This window comes from Siniperca chuatsi, linkage group LG18 (assembly GCF_020085105.1).
Source record: "Siniperca chuatsi isolate FFG_IHB_CAS linkage group LG18, ASM2008510v1, whole genome shotgun sequence".
NCBI classification, from domain to species: domain Eukaryota; kingdom Metazoa; phylum Chordata; class Actinopteri; order Centrarchiformes; family Sinipercidae; genus Siniperca; species Siniperca chuatsi.
The window spans coordinates 12,711,778-12,728,044 of record NC_058059.1 but is presented as its reverse complement, the minus strand read 5'-3'; the positions used below and the strand labels follow the sequence as shown (position 1 = coordinate 12,728,044).

Genomic DNA, 16,267 nt, shown 5'->3' with positions numbered 1-16,267 from the left:
TTTACAATGCAAATCTACCAAAAAATTGTGGTTATAGAGCAGCATTGCTATAGTATTATACTTTCAGCATGAGACATATTTGAGACAAATGCAGAAGACACTAGTCTCTTCTAAGACTTAGTTATAGAGACACATTTTAAAAATAGCATGATGTAAGACAGAGGGCTTCTCAGACACCACAATGTGCACAGAATACTTTTGATCCACTCCTCTAAGTCAACGACTTGCAATCCCTCTTTGCACAAAGCCTTGTCATTACCGTCATTACCATTTTACCCCTGGCTACAGAAACTAGGATGGGGTGAGAGGGAGGAAGGAGGGAAGCAAAGCAACAAGAAAACAAGAGAGAAGAGAGCGAGAAAGAAAAACATCAGTAGAACATCTAAATATCTATAGAGCAATTTCTACAATATTAGCTTGTGCAAGGTTTTTTAGCAAACAGGAAACAGTCAAGCAGCGGTCAAAAATACGGATGTGAACGCTGAAACGTAAAAGGTTTGATTGGGTTGGATTTGAAATAGGAGAGTAATGTCAAAGCGAGGACAAGATAACATGAACCAGCACCACTACCTCCCTGAGACAAAAAACAACTTACTTCAACGTTACAGAAGAATAATAGAGACTACAGGACAAGAAGTAACAGCATGACTGTAATGTGTTCTTTTCTGTTACTGTGTTGTGTTATGTTATCATGGGATTGTGGTGTGCTTGTTTCTGTTATTGATGTACATTTTGACCAAAAGGAAACTCATACATACAGTACTTTCCTATCTGGAGCGGGAGCCATATGGTAATTACAGTGATGCTTTTAATGTGTAGGCCTAATTTATAGGGTATTTTTGTTTTAAACTTTCAATGGTACAGACATTGGAGATAGAGAAGATAGAGTTCTAATGATGATTTGAAGGCCCTGATATTGTCCTCATCTTTCTACTCTGACTTTCTTACTGTTGTTTTCACAATCTCTTGAGTGAAAAGACTGTGTAATATAATCTGCAACCTTGTTAGACATTTTTGGCAAGAACAACTGCTCCGATGACTACTGAACAATGTTTTTTACACTTCACTTGTTGCTCTCTGGCACTCTAACTCACAGGCTCTTTTTTTTTTCGTGCTCTACATCTTTTGTTGTTGTCTTTAACTAAGCCCGTACGAGTGAGTCGTTTTTACATCCCACCGAATTTACCGGTCTGGTGAGACATCTGTCAGTTATTCAGCTGTGTTGTAAATTCCTGCCAACAGTTTAAATCAGTCAGGGCTTTCAAGCTTTCCTGTTGTCATGTCTGCACTTCCACCTGCTATAAGGTCAAGTGCAACAATAACTCACATGAAAAGCGCCAACGTCAAAGTGTCAAGTCTTGTCTTTTATTGCCTATAAACAAAAATGTGTGATTGTCGATAACATCTCAAAGTAATAAAAGTTCCTGCTATTAGAAATATTTCTGTCACAAAGACTCTGAATGACTTATGAGCCTGTCCTGAGACTGAAGGCCAGCCAGAAGAGCAGACTTTTGCAGCTGTCTGTAAAGCTAAAATGCAAAATTTGTCACTGGATTCCTCATTTGACACCTCTGAAACATGAAAAACCACCTCACACAGATGCTTTTTTCTCTTGTAGATTAAATGAAAAAAGCAGAACAAGATTTCTGCCTTGTAAAGTTTTGATATCTTGATTTTTATTACCATTTTAATGAAGTGAACCTGTAGTGATGATAAACTGCTGTGTAAAATGAACCTTTTGGAATATAGGGCACACTATAGAGCCTCCTCTGCTCTTTTCCATTACTTGCAGCCCTTGACATCGACGACATGCTGTTTTCTGGCATTTTACACACAATAGCATCATCTACTGGATCTGACTGCCTAACCAACATCACACCACCTTCTGAAATTGTTCACTAGAGGGTGCCATTAACAAATTCATTGCAGAAACTGGCATTGCAGAGCCAGTGAATCATTCCACCAGTGTTATATTTCATTCCATTACATGTCATAATTTCATTTCACTGCTATACAAATGTATGCATTTATGCATTGTAGCAGTTTTAAAGGGAAATGAATGAACATGGTAAAGTGCATTTGACTCCATCTGTTGAGTTATAAGCTAAAATGATCTTGTTATTTGGGGAAAGAAATCTAAGTATAATATCTTTGAAGCAAGATTGATAACCAACGGTAAAATGCAATTTTCCTTTTACTGCTTAGAGCAGCAGGTGCTTTAAATATGTAAAGCCTCATTCACAGTTTCATTACATTTATTCTGTAGCCCCGAGCTGGTGCTTTCATTGACAGCCGTTCACATGAGAAAATAGCAGAAATAAACTGAAATGAAAATTACAAAATAAGTTTATTCATATAAACAACTACAAAAATCTATTAAATTGGGTATTTTGCAGTGGGAGACAAATTAAATAATATGGTATTACATTGTTTCACAAAAAGCAATATCAAAACACATACAAACAGATAAGAAGCTAATCTGTATTCTTCACATAGCCCTTCTGCTTTGACTGAGTTAAAGAGCTCGCTCTGTTTGTAAGAGGAGGCAAAACTATCCTGAGATTCACCATTTTTTTTAATTCGGTCACACTTACATGACTTTTCAAGAATATTTCTAAGTTTATCCTTCACTCTGTATTTGTTTCTCACACACCCTCCCACACAGGAAAGTCCCAAACGGCCTCTTATTTACAAAGTATTTTGGAGCTGTGAAGACTGAGACTAACACTGCATAGATGATTCATTCACACCATCAGAAAGTATGTTTTTTTTATTATTTCAAGGCTCCCAGGGAGACTGAGTCCTTCCCCTCGGAGGAGTATGTGAGCGAGGAACGTTTTGCGGTGGCATAGGAGGCGTATGAAGGGGCGGAGGAGGTGGAGGAGGAGGGTAAACGGGGCAAAGTGGATGTAGAGGAAGGGAGGGGTTGAGTCTGTCTGTCAGGAAGGCAATAAGCCGGAGAGGAAGACCTGCCCTTGCTTTGCAGGCTGCTGCTGCTGCTGCTCTGCAGAGGAGAGCTGGACGTTTTCGGGCCTCGAGTCAGAGACGATGTGGAGGAGCTGGAGAGAGGGGAGGTCCTCATGCCATAACTGAGGATGCCAGTACTCATCAGAAACTCCCTGGAGCCGTAGGCCGGAGGAGTTGGTCCACGGGAGCCCGGAGGTCGGATGTTATCTGGTGGTAGGCTCCTCCTACTGGGGATGTCATAGATCCCCACATCTGGGCCATAGAGGGCCTGGGATCTGGCTTGGAGACGCAGCATCCTCTCCCTCTCCTCCATCTCCCGTCTCTCATGGATTGATGCCATGATGGTTTTTGAAAAGTTGTCATAGCGTGCGGAAGCAGACTTCTGAGGTGTCAAGCCCTGTGGAGTGAGATCACGAAGGCTGTCTCGAAGACTCTGAGAGGTCATGTCTCGCATTGCCAGACCTGGAGGGGTGAGGTCTCGTGATGGTATGCTTTGGGATGCAAGGTCTCTTGGCATCAGCCCTTGAAAAGCCAGAGAAGGGTCTCTTTGAATGAAACCTTGGAAGGAAAGTGAGGGATCCCTTGACGTGAGGCCCTGCAAAGAAGGTGAGGGGTCTTGAGGCTGAGGAGACTGTCTGGTGACGCCCATAAACACAGGACTGTAGGCGTGAGGAGGGGGGCGCTGCACCACAGTTCCATCTGTGCTCAGAGCCATAAAGTGGGGGTGATAGCCGACTGGAGGACCCCCTCTCTGAGCCAGGAACTGAGGGTCTGCAGGGTTGATGAGGTTATCATAGGAGAGGCTGCTGTTGTGGTTTGCCAGCAGGCAGGAAGAGGTGATGATGCCCGGTGGAGGATTGGATCCCAAACTATCCCCATACATGGCAGGTAGCTGGGATTTGCTGCCGTGGCGATTGCTGTGCTTGAGGGTGAGAGAGCGGGAGTTGAGCGTCAGAGAGTTGAGCTGCATCGAGCTGGAGATGCTGTTGGTCTGGACAGGCAGGCCGACCTGCTGGCTGCCTCTTGCAGGGCTTTCTTTAGACTCACAGCGGAGGTCAGGACCTTTGTTGTTCCCTTGCTGCTCTGATGTCTTCAGCAACTAACAACACAACAAAAATAAAAACCAGACAGCAATGCCTGTCAGACAAGGATCAAGACCAGGACTTCACGGATCTCACTCCAACAATATAACAAAGACTGAAAAGCACCTGCTCTGGAGGAATGGGTGATGATCCTCTTGATATGGCTTCCAGGACAGGCCGTAGCTGTGGCACAGTGGGAATGGATACAGGAATGATGGATTTGGTATGGGGTCCCATCTCTGGAAAAGAAAACACTTTGTGATTAATTGTATAATACAGAAATCATACTGAAAAATCCACAGAAACAGCTCAGCAATGATACCACAAAGGAAAGGAAAGGATAAGGCTGGTGATATTTTGTATTTTTCTTATTGGCAACAATTTCAATGAAAAGACCAAAACCAGCGTCGACTTAGTTTACCTCTAAATACTCAATATAACTTTCCCAGCCAGTGTGTGGCACTCAGCCCCAAGCCCATTGGTTCCTACTGAAGATGTAAATATTTCAAAAGCGAGTCACAATTTACATTTTTTAAAAATGCTAAATAATTTCCTAAAACAGCTGGGCACTGTAGTTTTAAGTAACATTTCCTCAAATAGAAGGATGTAGTGCATTTGTTGGGGACTATTTTCAGCCGCGGATTAATATACATTGGTATGTAATTATGGCACCAGGGCGGTGTATGTGGGATCGACTCAAAATAAACTGCAGTGCCCTTGTTCATGGTGATGAAGGAACAGTGTAACAGTACACTCGTGAGTTTTTTTATAACAATGGAGCTCTATGGCACAGAGGAATAAGTTATAATGGGCTTTGGCTACACAGACAATACTTGTTTATAGGATCAGTTCATTGTTGGTTTTGGTCTTTTCATGGGATTTGTCAACAATAAGAAAAATATAGAATCTCATCTATGCAGACTTATAAAATTGTATGTATCTGTAATGTTTCGGTATCTCTGTCACTATACGTAATATAAGTATGTATGCTGTTAAATATTGCTTCAGTGCTGTTTCTGGTCATCCTACAGTACCATCCATGGCAGTTAGTTGGCTTTTCAGCAGGCCGTGGTCTGGTTTCGGTGGCAATGGTGGTGGAGTTTTCAGTTGTTTCATGTCTGACAACTCGACAGCTCCGGCTGAGGTTCGCTGGCAGAAGAAAAGAAACATGAGCAATCTAATCCCTTGACAACTGAGGTTACAGTCCTTAGATGATGTGTGAGAGAATATTTAACTGTGTGTGCTTTGAATTTGGCATGTAATTTGTTCATACATACTTTATTCTGGAGATCCTGACTCTGTATCCCGTTGTCCCTGACTTTCACTGGCCTCTGCCTGTCAATCTCTGGTCTCAGAAACGGAGGCTGAACATGGATCACTGTTTTCTTACAGGGCCTCGCTGTGTACCTGGTGTCACATGACAAACAGGGTGTCAGCCAGTGAGCTAGAAGGCTTCCTGAAAAGCTGAAGATTAAGAAGAAATGGCTCTTACTCTGGAGAGATGGGACTGCAAATCAGATACTCCAGGTTGTTACAACAGCCTCGTGTGAAAGGATTTACTCCTCCTTGAAACTTTCCAGTTACCTGTGGGATCATGAAGACATAAAAGTACACCTACATTATTTTCTATTTCAAAAGTAAATAAAATGATGTGTTAGAGATATTTTCATTTATAACAGATAATACATCGACATAAAACAATTGTTAAGTCCTAAAGATTTACTTCATTGACATACTTCACTTTCTTTATGACAACATTTCCACTGCTCTTGACAGTAGTTTAATATTTGGAAAATCCAACTGACTTGTTCATTGGTGGTGCGTCCTCTGGATACCAGGTACAGGTGGAATCCAGTGAGACAAAGGACCGGGATAAGAAACAGACCCGATACACTGATCACTACCAAACTGTACATACTGTTAAGGAAAACTGCTTCATATTAGCATCAGATTAGACATATTAGACAAAGGTTTATTACATTTACACAAATGAATGCACAGATAGACACACATGCATATTGAGTGTGTATAAGGATACGTGACAGTGCAGTGCAGCTTCCATAATTCGTCCATGTGGTGCAGGATGTATATGAGGCCAAAGGTGAAGACACCGATCATGTGAACTGTCAGTGACAGCAGAAACAGAAAGAAGTAGCGGTAGTTTCGCCTCCCGATGCAGTTGTTCACCCAGGGACAGTGATGGTCAAAGTCCTGAGAGGAGATTGTGGCAAAAGAAAAATCTAATTAACCAGAGCCAGAAAAAAACAGACATCACCGAGTCTATATCAAAGAATGTCACTGAATAGCACTGAAAATCAAGCATTCATTGAAAATTTGTGGAATATCCACTGTGCTTTCTAAATACACTTTGTTTAATACAGGCCATCTGAACCCTTTTTCAAATTGCATTTCTACATAGACTACAAAGGATCTGAGAAAAGGATTAACCTGATTAATGAGATCTCGCTCTCCCTCCATCACACTCTGTCCATCATTCACTCTGCAGAAATCCCCTTTATTGACTTTTCCCACACACACTGCTACACTCACTCATAAGCGCTACTCACTTTTCTCCCCTGATCTGTCCATCAATACCCTCTGTGTTCTTACCCTTATCACCATTTTCCCCATTTAAATTCCCCACAACATTTGTTTTCCCCCTACTCTGTATTGATATGACACTATCAATGCCGTGTGTCTTCTCACATCTTGAAATCTGTCCATGCACTTACCTCCACACAGTGATCACAGACACTGCAGTGGGAGCAGCGTGGAGGTCTGTAGAAATGACACGAAGCACACCACTTCATCCGCACTTGGACGCCCTTCACGTCCACGTTCTTATACAGCGGAGCACGGAACTCATCATCCTTGTCCTCGTCCTCGTTTGCTGGAAAATAATATGTGAAATTGCTAAAATAACACTTCCGCAAAAGATTTTTTTAAAAAGGTATCTTTCCCACTGTAAGCATAACATCACTTTGATTACTAACCCATTGGGAGCACGCCAGCATCCATAAAGGTTGCCATGGTGAAGTTGGCCAGCACAAAAAGGAAGAGGATGGCACAGCATGGTGGCACAGCAGGGCAGATGGTCACAGCCAGCCACGGGCATCTGAATATACAAACACAGGATAAAAAAAGACAAACTATTTCCTGTACTTGTCACAGAGTGTTCATTCAAAGCAGATTTCATGTTGCAAATCAAGGATTTGACAGTGTTTTTGAGCCTAGCAAGTATCCATTCTTTAGAGGTTGAGGTTAACACACATAAGGGCTACAATAAAGATTTTAAGGGATGTTCACCGGTGCCCACAACAAGAGATTAAATGACGGGGTACCCTGCAGACAAAACAAGACATTTTAAGACGTCACATTGGACTCTGTGATGGGCATTTTTTATTATTTGCTGACATTTATAGATAAGACAACTAATCCATTAACTGAGAAAGTAATCAGCAGATTAATCAATAATGAAAATAATCGTTGGTTGCAGCCCCAGGTTCATGGTGAACAAAAATTCATGTACAATGCAAATAATCCCCCTGAATAAAGTTTGCACAGTAAGCAGTAGTCATAATTAAAGCTGTCCGGTTAAAGCAAATATTGAATGAGCGGATGAGCAAAAACATGAAAGAAAGAAGAATGTAAATCCAAATCGGTGGAATTGGTGTTAAATTGAACTTGTAATGTTTTTAATCATAAAAATTGATTTTAAAAGATTGCCTCAATCTGTAAAATATAGGTGCTTCTAAACACTAATGTCAGACTACCACAGTACTGAGCTGAGTGTCCTGTCAGGATTTTAACCAGTATAAGATCTTTCTGTCCATGCATGCCCTAAAGAGAACCATCGTTTATCTCTTTCATCGATTCTGTGTGTGTGTGTGTGTGTGTGTGTGTGTGTGTGGACATGCTGAATGGGAGTATGATTATATCTCTACTATGTGAGATTATAGGGGCAGGCAGTGTAATCAGGTTACAGTGAGTGGTAGACAGAGAGGAAAAGATTCCCTGGATTATATTAACAGTGTTTGATTGAACATCACATCTTTAACCTACATATATACTGCATGGGAATTTTCTATTTGAATAGTCAAATGTTACAGTTTTTGGTATGGTATGAGCATAGGTAGAGAAAAATAAGGGCTGTTGAATGGAAATAGTATAACCAGCATAACCAGTGTCAGGACCAGAACATAACAAACTGGTTTCATTTTCTGTTTCATGGGCAAATTAACACCCATATGAGTGATTAATTTATTCTTGTGAAAGTGAAAACACTGACAAAATTAAGAGTCATCCGCCTCAATTATGCGCTTCATCCCAGTGCAGTTCCAATCCCCAAACCCCCCGGCTGGTTTTGGCTGTGGGGGAGGGGTCCCCGCCCCAAGAGGAACGCCTGCTGATGCCATGCCATCTGCAAACCCAGTAATCCTTGGATTATGAACTCTGGATTACAGACCATTTTTGCCAGCCCAGTGCATTGTGTATTCCTCACATTAGATACTAAACACACAGAGCGAGCCGTCAGGGCTCACCATATATCACACAGCACGCTAATATATACTGTATACCATGAGATAAATCCTATTGATCCACTACTGGTAGTCTATACCTGCAGAAGACTCCCTCTTACAACAGATGATGAGGAAAAATTTGGAAATAGGACAAGAAGTTCTTTGTAGATTTGAACAAATTTAGCATAATGAAGTTATGAGAACCTTAAGAAGCAGTGAATATGTCACAAAAAGATAAGGGATATAATATGACCCCCGCTGTTCAGGATGTGTGTCCAAGTTCTTCTCATAAAATACGGTCATGTTTGACATGTGCTTAAACTGTCATAGCTGTCATAGTTTTTCATTATTTATTGTAGTTTAAAAATAAAAGTGTTATTCCTCTTTTTCCTAGATAGATATAGATTCTTTATAAATTTCATTACATTCACCAAAATAGCTTAATATGACAAATACAGCCTGTTCCACATCAATTATGGCGCTGCAGATGAAACACAGAAGGTGAACTGGGAGCCTGTGAGAGTTCATCAGACTGATTTCTTGTGGACCAGATAATAATGTGGAAGACCTCTGCATGAATGGCAAGCCTCCATCATTGGTCTGAGACCATCTGGACCGCAGGGAGCGACAGTTCATAACACCGCAGCGTGGCAAAGACAAGCCCCACCTAATGAAACAGCCCGGGCAGAGCTGTATTAAATCACACAGAACAGTAAGCTGCTCTGCAATCTGCACGGTGCCCTCATCCCCGCAGTGGGTCAGTAGCACAGCAGACATCGCACAATTGGTCAAGCAGCAAGTTCACTACTGCTGGCAGCCAGGGCTCCTTTTGTGAAATATTGTCACAGTTACATAAATGACATCACTGCCATGTAATCTGTCAGATTTCTACACACCACATCAGTACAGAAAACAACTGGTAGTGAACAAATTCCCACAGACTGGACAATAAATCTCATAGCATGTGCTCACAGTGTTGTGGGTTCAACGTGATCTGTGACTTGTGTCATCCAAATTTTCATCAATCCTTTTTCACACTGTGCAACATCCAATAAAGATGAAGGCACTTTAGGATTGTGGCCGTGTAAAACTTTTTTAAATGACTGATTTCAGTGGTTGGACTGAATGAGCAGGAATATACTGTACAGTATGTTTAGATTTAAAATATGAATTTCAAAATCATTTCAACATATTTCAGTATTCGGAACACAGTTTGCTCAGCTCATTTTAATGCTTACACTTCAACTGACACCTCAACTCCTTTAAAGAGAGACTATGTCACTTTTGAAAGAAGAAATAACAAATTATTCTTCTTACAAATGAAAAGCTGAATTCATGAGCAATAATTCACAGCCTTGCTCAATTCAATACACACGCCTTACTTAGTCTGGTATGACCAGTAGCTAATGGAGGTTAATGTTAGCTAATGTTAGTTAACTTTAGGCAGATAATACAGTGTAACTAGCATTACTGAGTCAGTTCACTGTCTTTATGACTCTTCTTTATCTGTGCTACTGTTAACCTGTGTATACACTATGTATATATAAGCATTTAGCATCTCGTAATTGCCATTTGTGGCAACAAATCAACTTAAACTGCAACTCCAATAAAATACTTCACATGCAAAGACTTTACATTTAATTACATTTTAACCTGTCTACAGTGTTTGCACCTGCAATTTTCAGCATAAGTGAGCACACTTTTCTTCAGAAAACACAGCTTACTCAGTAGATAAGCAAGATTTTCTTTGTCTGGGCAGAGTGAAACAACTTAATTAACAAGGGACATTTTTCTTGGTCTCTCTGATGTCCGTGGCCTTTATTGGGCGTAGGTGACCTGCCTTAGTTTAACAATGCACACAATCTTAAGCACTAACCCAAACAAAAGATCACAGTCAGACGAACAAAAGCAGGAAACTGGTAACTGATACATTTTTTCAGGCGAAGGAAGACAAAAGAACCACCACGATTTTAAAGGTTGTTTTATAACTCTACCAAACCTGCAGTGGAAACGGAAATGAAAGAACGCTTGCACAACTAATGCACACACACACTGATAATTGCATGAATATTACAAGATAAAGGGACTATGAATGTATATATAGCATGTCTGCAGGGTTTAGAATTAAAATTGGGGGTAAAAGTGTTCATCAGTACTGGATGACATTCACGTATGTTCCCATGATTCACAGTAACCAGGGTGAAGGCCAGGGTGATGTTATGGCAGATGACAAACAATGTCCCTTTGACTCAGTGTTACCGAGGCTGGGCTGAACAGAGCGTGGCACCTGTCTATCTCTGCTTTTGGAGAAAGGGAGTCACTCCAGCTGCAGCTGCTGGCTTGGCAGATACACAGGATATTAAATTAGGAAGTTATTGCTCACATCACAAAACTGTTATATTAACTGACAGTCGACAAGACACTGAGTTACTGCCGATTTTCTCCTGAAAGAAAATGTTACTAACTTCCTGTTGATATGAATGGCCTTTAAGTCTACTGTACAAGAGCAAGCAAAAAACTAGTAGGGTATTCAAGACACTCATAAGACAAGTTAAACTGAAGAGGTTACGGCAAAATTTTACACTGCTGGTCAGTGAGACAGTGAGGTTTTCAACTACTTTCCTTAAAGGTTGATATACAGTAGTCAGGGTGCGCAGACACTCGCTGTGGGATCATTCTGAACCGTGAGGTTTTTAGGTTATAAGGTCATTTCAGCTCATATGCAACCCTTGTCCCATAAGAAGCAGGTTCATCACTTGTCTAATCATTTGCAGTGTCCTGGTTTTGCTGGTTTTGCAATTCAGTCCCAATTAAGCAGTCTCTTTTCAATCTATAACGTCAGCGGGCCATTGATTTTTTTTCAATCACAGATACTCGCAGAGTATAGATGGAGTTTCTCTACCTTTTCTGTGGGCCTGTCTTTACATCCCAAAAGTCTCATGACTTCAGCAATTAGATAACTGTCAAATCAACATAATTTGAGTGCGATATATAGTTTGTATTATAGCGTGGAGAGAGCTCCAAATGGATTCAAATGATTCCCAATTTCAAACTTATTTAAGTAATTTGTATAATGAAAATATAATATAATGATTTGTATCAATACATCTGATTTCTACAATCACATCTGTACAGACAACCCAAAGTAGGGAAAGTCTGGAGTAACAGGATCCTCAAAAGTGTTGGATACACTTTTCACATGATATGGTATAATCATACCTTATAAATTAAAGACTAAAAACAATTTCACTTAAAACACTTGTTTCTTTTGAGGATTTCAGTCAAACCAGGGCTCATATTTCCGCTGTAACTCTAAGCTTTTCATATTACCAAAGATAGGAAACGGAAAACGGAAATAAGGAAAACATAATGGAATGGTGTGTGAAAAAAAGATTTACCACCATCTAAAACTACTAAATTAATGTATGTCACAGTGAAAGCTGTTCCAAAGAGGGTACAGTAAATATCTGCTGATAGGAAATTCAAAGATCCCAGACTCCATTTTTCCCAGATGGGGGATCACATGGCAATGGCAAAAGGATCCTAATCCCATACTCACGGCTGGAGAACACAGGAGAAACTAGGACAGATAGGGCTACGGAGGTCAAGGGTCAGTAGACTGGCAAAGAGCTGATGAGGTGGGAGCCTTCAGTAAGTCAATAGTGGATGTCAGAGGGGTTTTCATATTAAAGTAGCGTACTTTAATATCTGACACAGGTCTGCTTGTTTTTCTTCTTTGTGGTTCTTAACGTACATAAGTAAAGGCTTTAAAATATATAGATAAATCTGACAAACCTATAGTCATCATTTAAATTGGATTCTAGGGTATTATGGGATATTATATTGAATTTTTTTCCTGCATGCCAACGTTGGCTTGAGTGGAGTCTTTTCAGCCTCCCACTAGCTCTGCCTTTCCTCACAAATAGGTCAAAACCAGGAGGCTAAAATTAACTATTTCAACACTTTCACCAAGTGTTGTATTAAAACTTAAATTTCAAACAGGTTGTCTGATCTTTCCAAGGTGTATTTATAGTGTTAATGTAGAACAGTCCAGATTAACAACTTTCACTGGGTACATTTTTCCCTGTTAACCCAACCCCAGGCATTCAGCTGAAATACAACACATAAAGGTATTCACAGGTTGTCTGATCTTGACACAAACCACGCTGTGAAGGCTGCCTGTATTTGATTTCCTCCAGCTACATTTATGACATTGTGGGTCATAATGACATGTTGACTGTGGGCGGCTTATCCCCTAAACTGTGCTTACTCAGGGTGCACTGGGCAGGCACCCAGACTATGGCCCATACTGTGAGCCAAACAGGTCAGATGTTAGCCGCCCCTGGTGGTTCTGTCAGCAGAGTGAAGTCAGTGAAGAAAAAGAAGAAGAAATTGTGCTCTTTTTGTTATTCAAATACTGGTCTAAGCAGCTTTTTGGAAATGGAAGATTAACTAAAAATCAAAAATGGTAATAAAATTGTACAGACAGTATTCAGCTTGGTGACTAAGAGAGGAAGAATTTTAACGTTGTATAGTCTCAAAATTCAATTCCACATATGAAAATATAGATATATTTGAATGAAAGAATACCTGATGCATGGTGGATGAAGAGTGATGGTTGTCTGGATGGATGGATGAATTTTCTGTAGAGCAAACCAACAGTGCCTGTCACCAACTTTTCATTTCTAGGGTCGCACTTACGTAAAGACGAAGAACAGGGAGGTAGAGCCGACCAGGAGGCAGGCGGCCGTGCACACCGGGATGAAGGCGCTGGGTTTCAGTGAGTCGGCGCCGCTGGCGGGCATCCTGTCCTCTCCACACTCATCAGCGTCTCATTACTAACGAAAGCGACGGCAAACACACCCTGCAAGTACCTGTTTGTTTGTGTATCTTTTCGGACAAAGCTCTGCGTCGACCTCAGAGCGCATGGGAGACGAAAATCATAGTCAAAGGAGAAAAAGAAAAAAAAAACAACCTGAAAGCCAGAGCCCGCAGCGGCGCTGCTCACTGCTGCATCCCGTCCTGTCTGTCCCAGCAGGCAGCAGCGCACAGATGCCGCCTCCGGTTTATCCCAAAGGTGGAGCTTTTACTCATGAATCACGTGAAACACCAGGCCTACTACACTACACTGAGACCCCACGCTGCGATCTGACGAACAGCTTCTTTGTTTTCTTTTTTTTATTTTTATTTTAATAGGATGAAATGTCCTACTTCTGGCTCTGTTATTTCCTGTCACTCCATTAAAATCGTCATCCATGTCCATGTTAGCTAGAAGTTATTAATAACATTCAAAACTTGATAATAATCTGATCACTTTGTTTGGATATAGGCTATTTTATGAACTAATATTGTTATCTTAAGTTTCCACAAATGGGTTTTATAGACCAGGTACAACCTTCCTAATGGCTTTAACAATGAATTAAAAAACCAGAGAGAAAAATCACTAAATTTGTGCCACCAGGGTGTAAAATCAGGTGCTGCTGCATGGTCATAGAGACCAATGAGTCTGTATGTTTTTATTACATGGAGTAACATTCTGTTTGTAATTTATCAGAGGACTCAGAGCTTTAACGGGTGGCTCTTCAGAGACCTCCACAGTTGCTCTGTGGACATTCAGATTCTGCTCTGTGTTTGTTCTTTCTTCAATCAGATAATACACTATAGTCTGCTTTTAGTCAGGGGAAGCTCCTTGGGAGGGCCTGTCGTGAAAAATACATTTCAGTCTCAGTGGGACTACATGATGAATACAAGGCTCCATGAGGAACTACTAAATGGTAAGAGGTAGTTTGAACTCTAAAGTGTGATTGGGTTGGGCTTCTTACCCTCCTCTATAAATGTCCAAAGACCAAAGCCTCCCACATTACAAGCTTTGAAACTGAGACCAGCTGACTGCATAGTGAAGATTAAGTGAAGTTGTCACCTGAGTTTGTGAAACGATGGATGCAAAAGAGTTGATTGAATCCATCATCAGAGCACTCATGTGTCTGACAGGGATCCTGGGAAACAACTGGCTGGCTATACGCTCCCTGCCCGGGCAGAAATCTGGCATCCGCACCAACGAGGTCCTTTTCATCAACCTGGCTGTCTCGAACCTCATCACCAACTGCCTGGTAGACCTGCCCGACACCATGGCAGATTTCGCTGGTCGCTGGTTCCTGGGGGAAACCTTCTGTGGCGTCTTTAGTGTTTGTGCTGACCTCTCTGAGACCAGCAGCATCTACACGACCTTCTTCATCAGTGCTTTCTGGCACCAGAAGCTCGTCGGCTCCATGAAACGGGGAGGTGCACCGGTGCAGCTGGACAGCCTGTGCTTAGTGGGCTGTCTGCTGGCTGGGAGCTGGACGGTGGCTATGGTCTTCAGCATCCCGCACTTTTTTTTTGTCTCAGTGGAGGGGACAAATGAGAGCAATGTAGACTGTGTAAACGTCTTCCCTAACGCAATTGCCAGGCAAACCTATGAGATCTTTTATTTAACCCTGGCTAATGCTCTCCCTGTTGCTGGGATTGTATTTGCCAGTGTCCAGATTGTCATCACTCTGCTCCAAAACCAGCGACGCATACAGAGTCATAACCCTACCAAGGAGATGGTTAAGAATGAAAACAAGAGTGTTGAAAACAGAAATGATGACACATCAGTCGGCATTGTTTCTGGTCCAGGCACCTCAAAAGATCTCAAACATTCTGCATCCTCAACACACATTTATAAGGGCGTGCCGGCTTTTTCCTGTCCAAATGGAGGTCTGTCAGGTCATAGCTCTCCCCTCAACAGGGAAGCAAACGCAGACAGCAGAGTTGGAGTTCCACCAAATGTTTCAAGGCCCAGCCAGTTGCCAGCTAAGCCCAGTCTGAGCTCAGGCTCTCAGGTGAGGGCAGCCAAGAGTGTGGTGGCTGTAGCCAGCGTGTTCCTGGTCTGCTGGCTGACTCATCTGCTACTGCGCATTTCTAATAACATCCACACCTCGTCAATAGTGGTGGAGGTGGCCAGCTATGTTGCGGCCTCCTACACCAGCATCATCCCCTACATATTCCTGCAGGGAGTGAAAAAGCTTTCTTGCTCATGCAAAAGGTAGAAGTGTACATCACGTCCAGTTTTTACTCTTGGACTCAATATGTGGTTATGTATATCTGGTTTAGGAAGACCTTGTGTCTCTGATCCTCACTGTACTGTTTCTCTAATCTAATTTTCAAGGGGTCCCAAAACTTAGATTGTTTCTCATAGCCACTCAGAAATTTCCTTCTGTGTGTATTATCTGTTAACAGTTTCAATGTTTGTTCAACCACATGTGTTGCTACGGGCCCTTGATAAATAAAAGCAATTCCAGGTTTTTCTTTAGTACTACTTTAGAGCCGAAACGTTTAGTTGATTAGTAAATCTATTTATTCTTGAACTATTTTGATAATCAAAAAATTGTTTGTCATTTCTTAAGCACAAATACCAAACATTCCCGAGTTTAACTTTTTCAACTGAGGATTTGCTGCATTTCTTTGTCTTATGTGATGGTAAACTGAATATTTTTGGGTTGTTGGTCAGACATCTTAAGACATCACCTTGGGCTTTATCACATTTTGATGGGCATGGAATAATGGAATAATTCACAAGTCTCAATTAAATTATGACTCATAAGCTAGTTTGTTTTGATGGAAGGGGTGGGACTATTCACATTGATTGTATTACTAGTTGACGTCTCACCTGGTAAA

General features: G+C 41.4%; 1 protein-coding gene across 2 annotated transcripts; it reads right to left on the bottom strand.

Moving 5' to 3' along the window:
• Positions 1-1,343: 1,343 nt before the first annotated feature.
• On the bottom strand, positions 1,344-14,881 carry zdhhc8a (zinc finger DHHC-type palmitoyltransferase 8a). 2 transcript variants are annotated; one of them, XM_044173964.1, is made up of 11 exons: positions 14,490-14,881; positions 13,160-13,212; positions 7,043-7,164; positions 6,782-6,939; positions 6,088-6,260; positions 5,855-5,957; positions 5,542-5,633; positions 5,327-5,456; positions 5,084-5,198; positions 4,176-4,288; positions 1,344-4,066 (listed from the first exon to the last, which is right to left on the bottom strand). In XM_044173964.1, the coding sequence occupies exons 1-11, from the start codon at positions 14,784-14,786 to the stop codon at positions 2,774-2,776; spliced, it is 2,649 nt and encodes an 882-aa protein (XP_044029899.1). In that variant the 5' UTR covers positions 14,787-14,881; the 3' UTR covers positions 1,344-2,773. The 2 variants fall into 2 exon arrangements, with proteins under 2 accessions (XP_044029899.1, XP_044029900.1); XM_044173965.1 differs by lacking the exons at positions 13,160-13,212; positions 14,490-14,881 and adding an exon at positions 13,271-13,747.
• Positions 14,882-16,267: the final 1,386 nt, after the last annotated feature.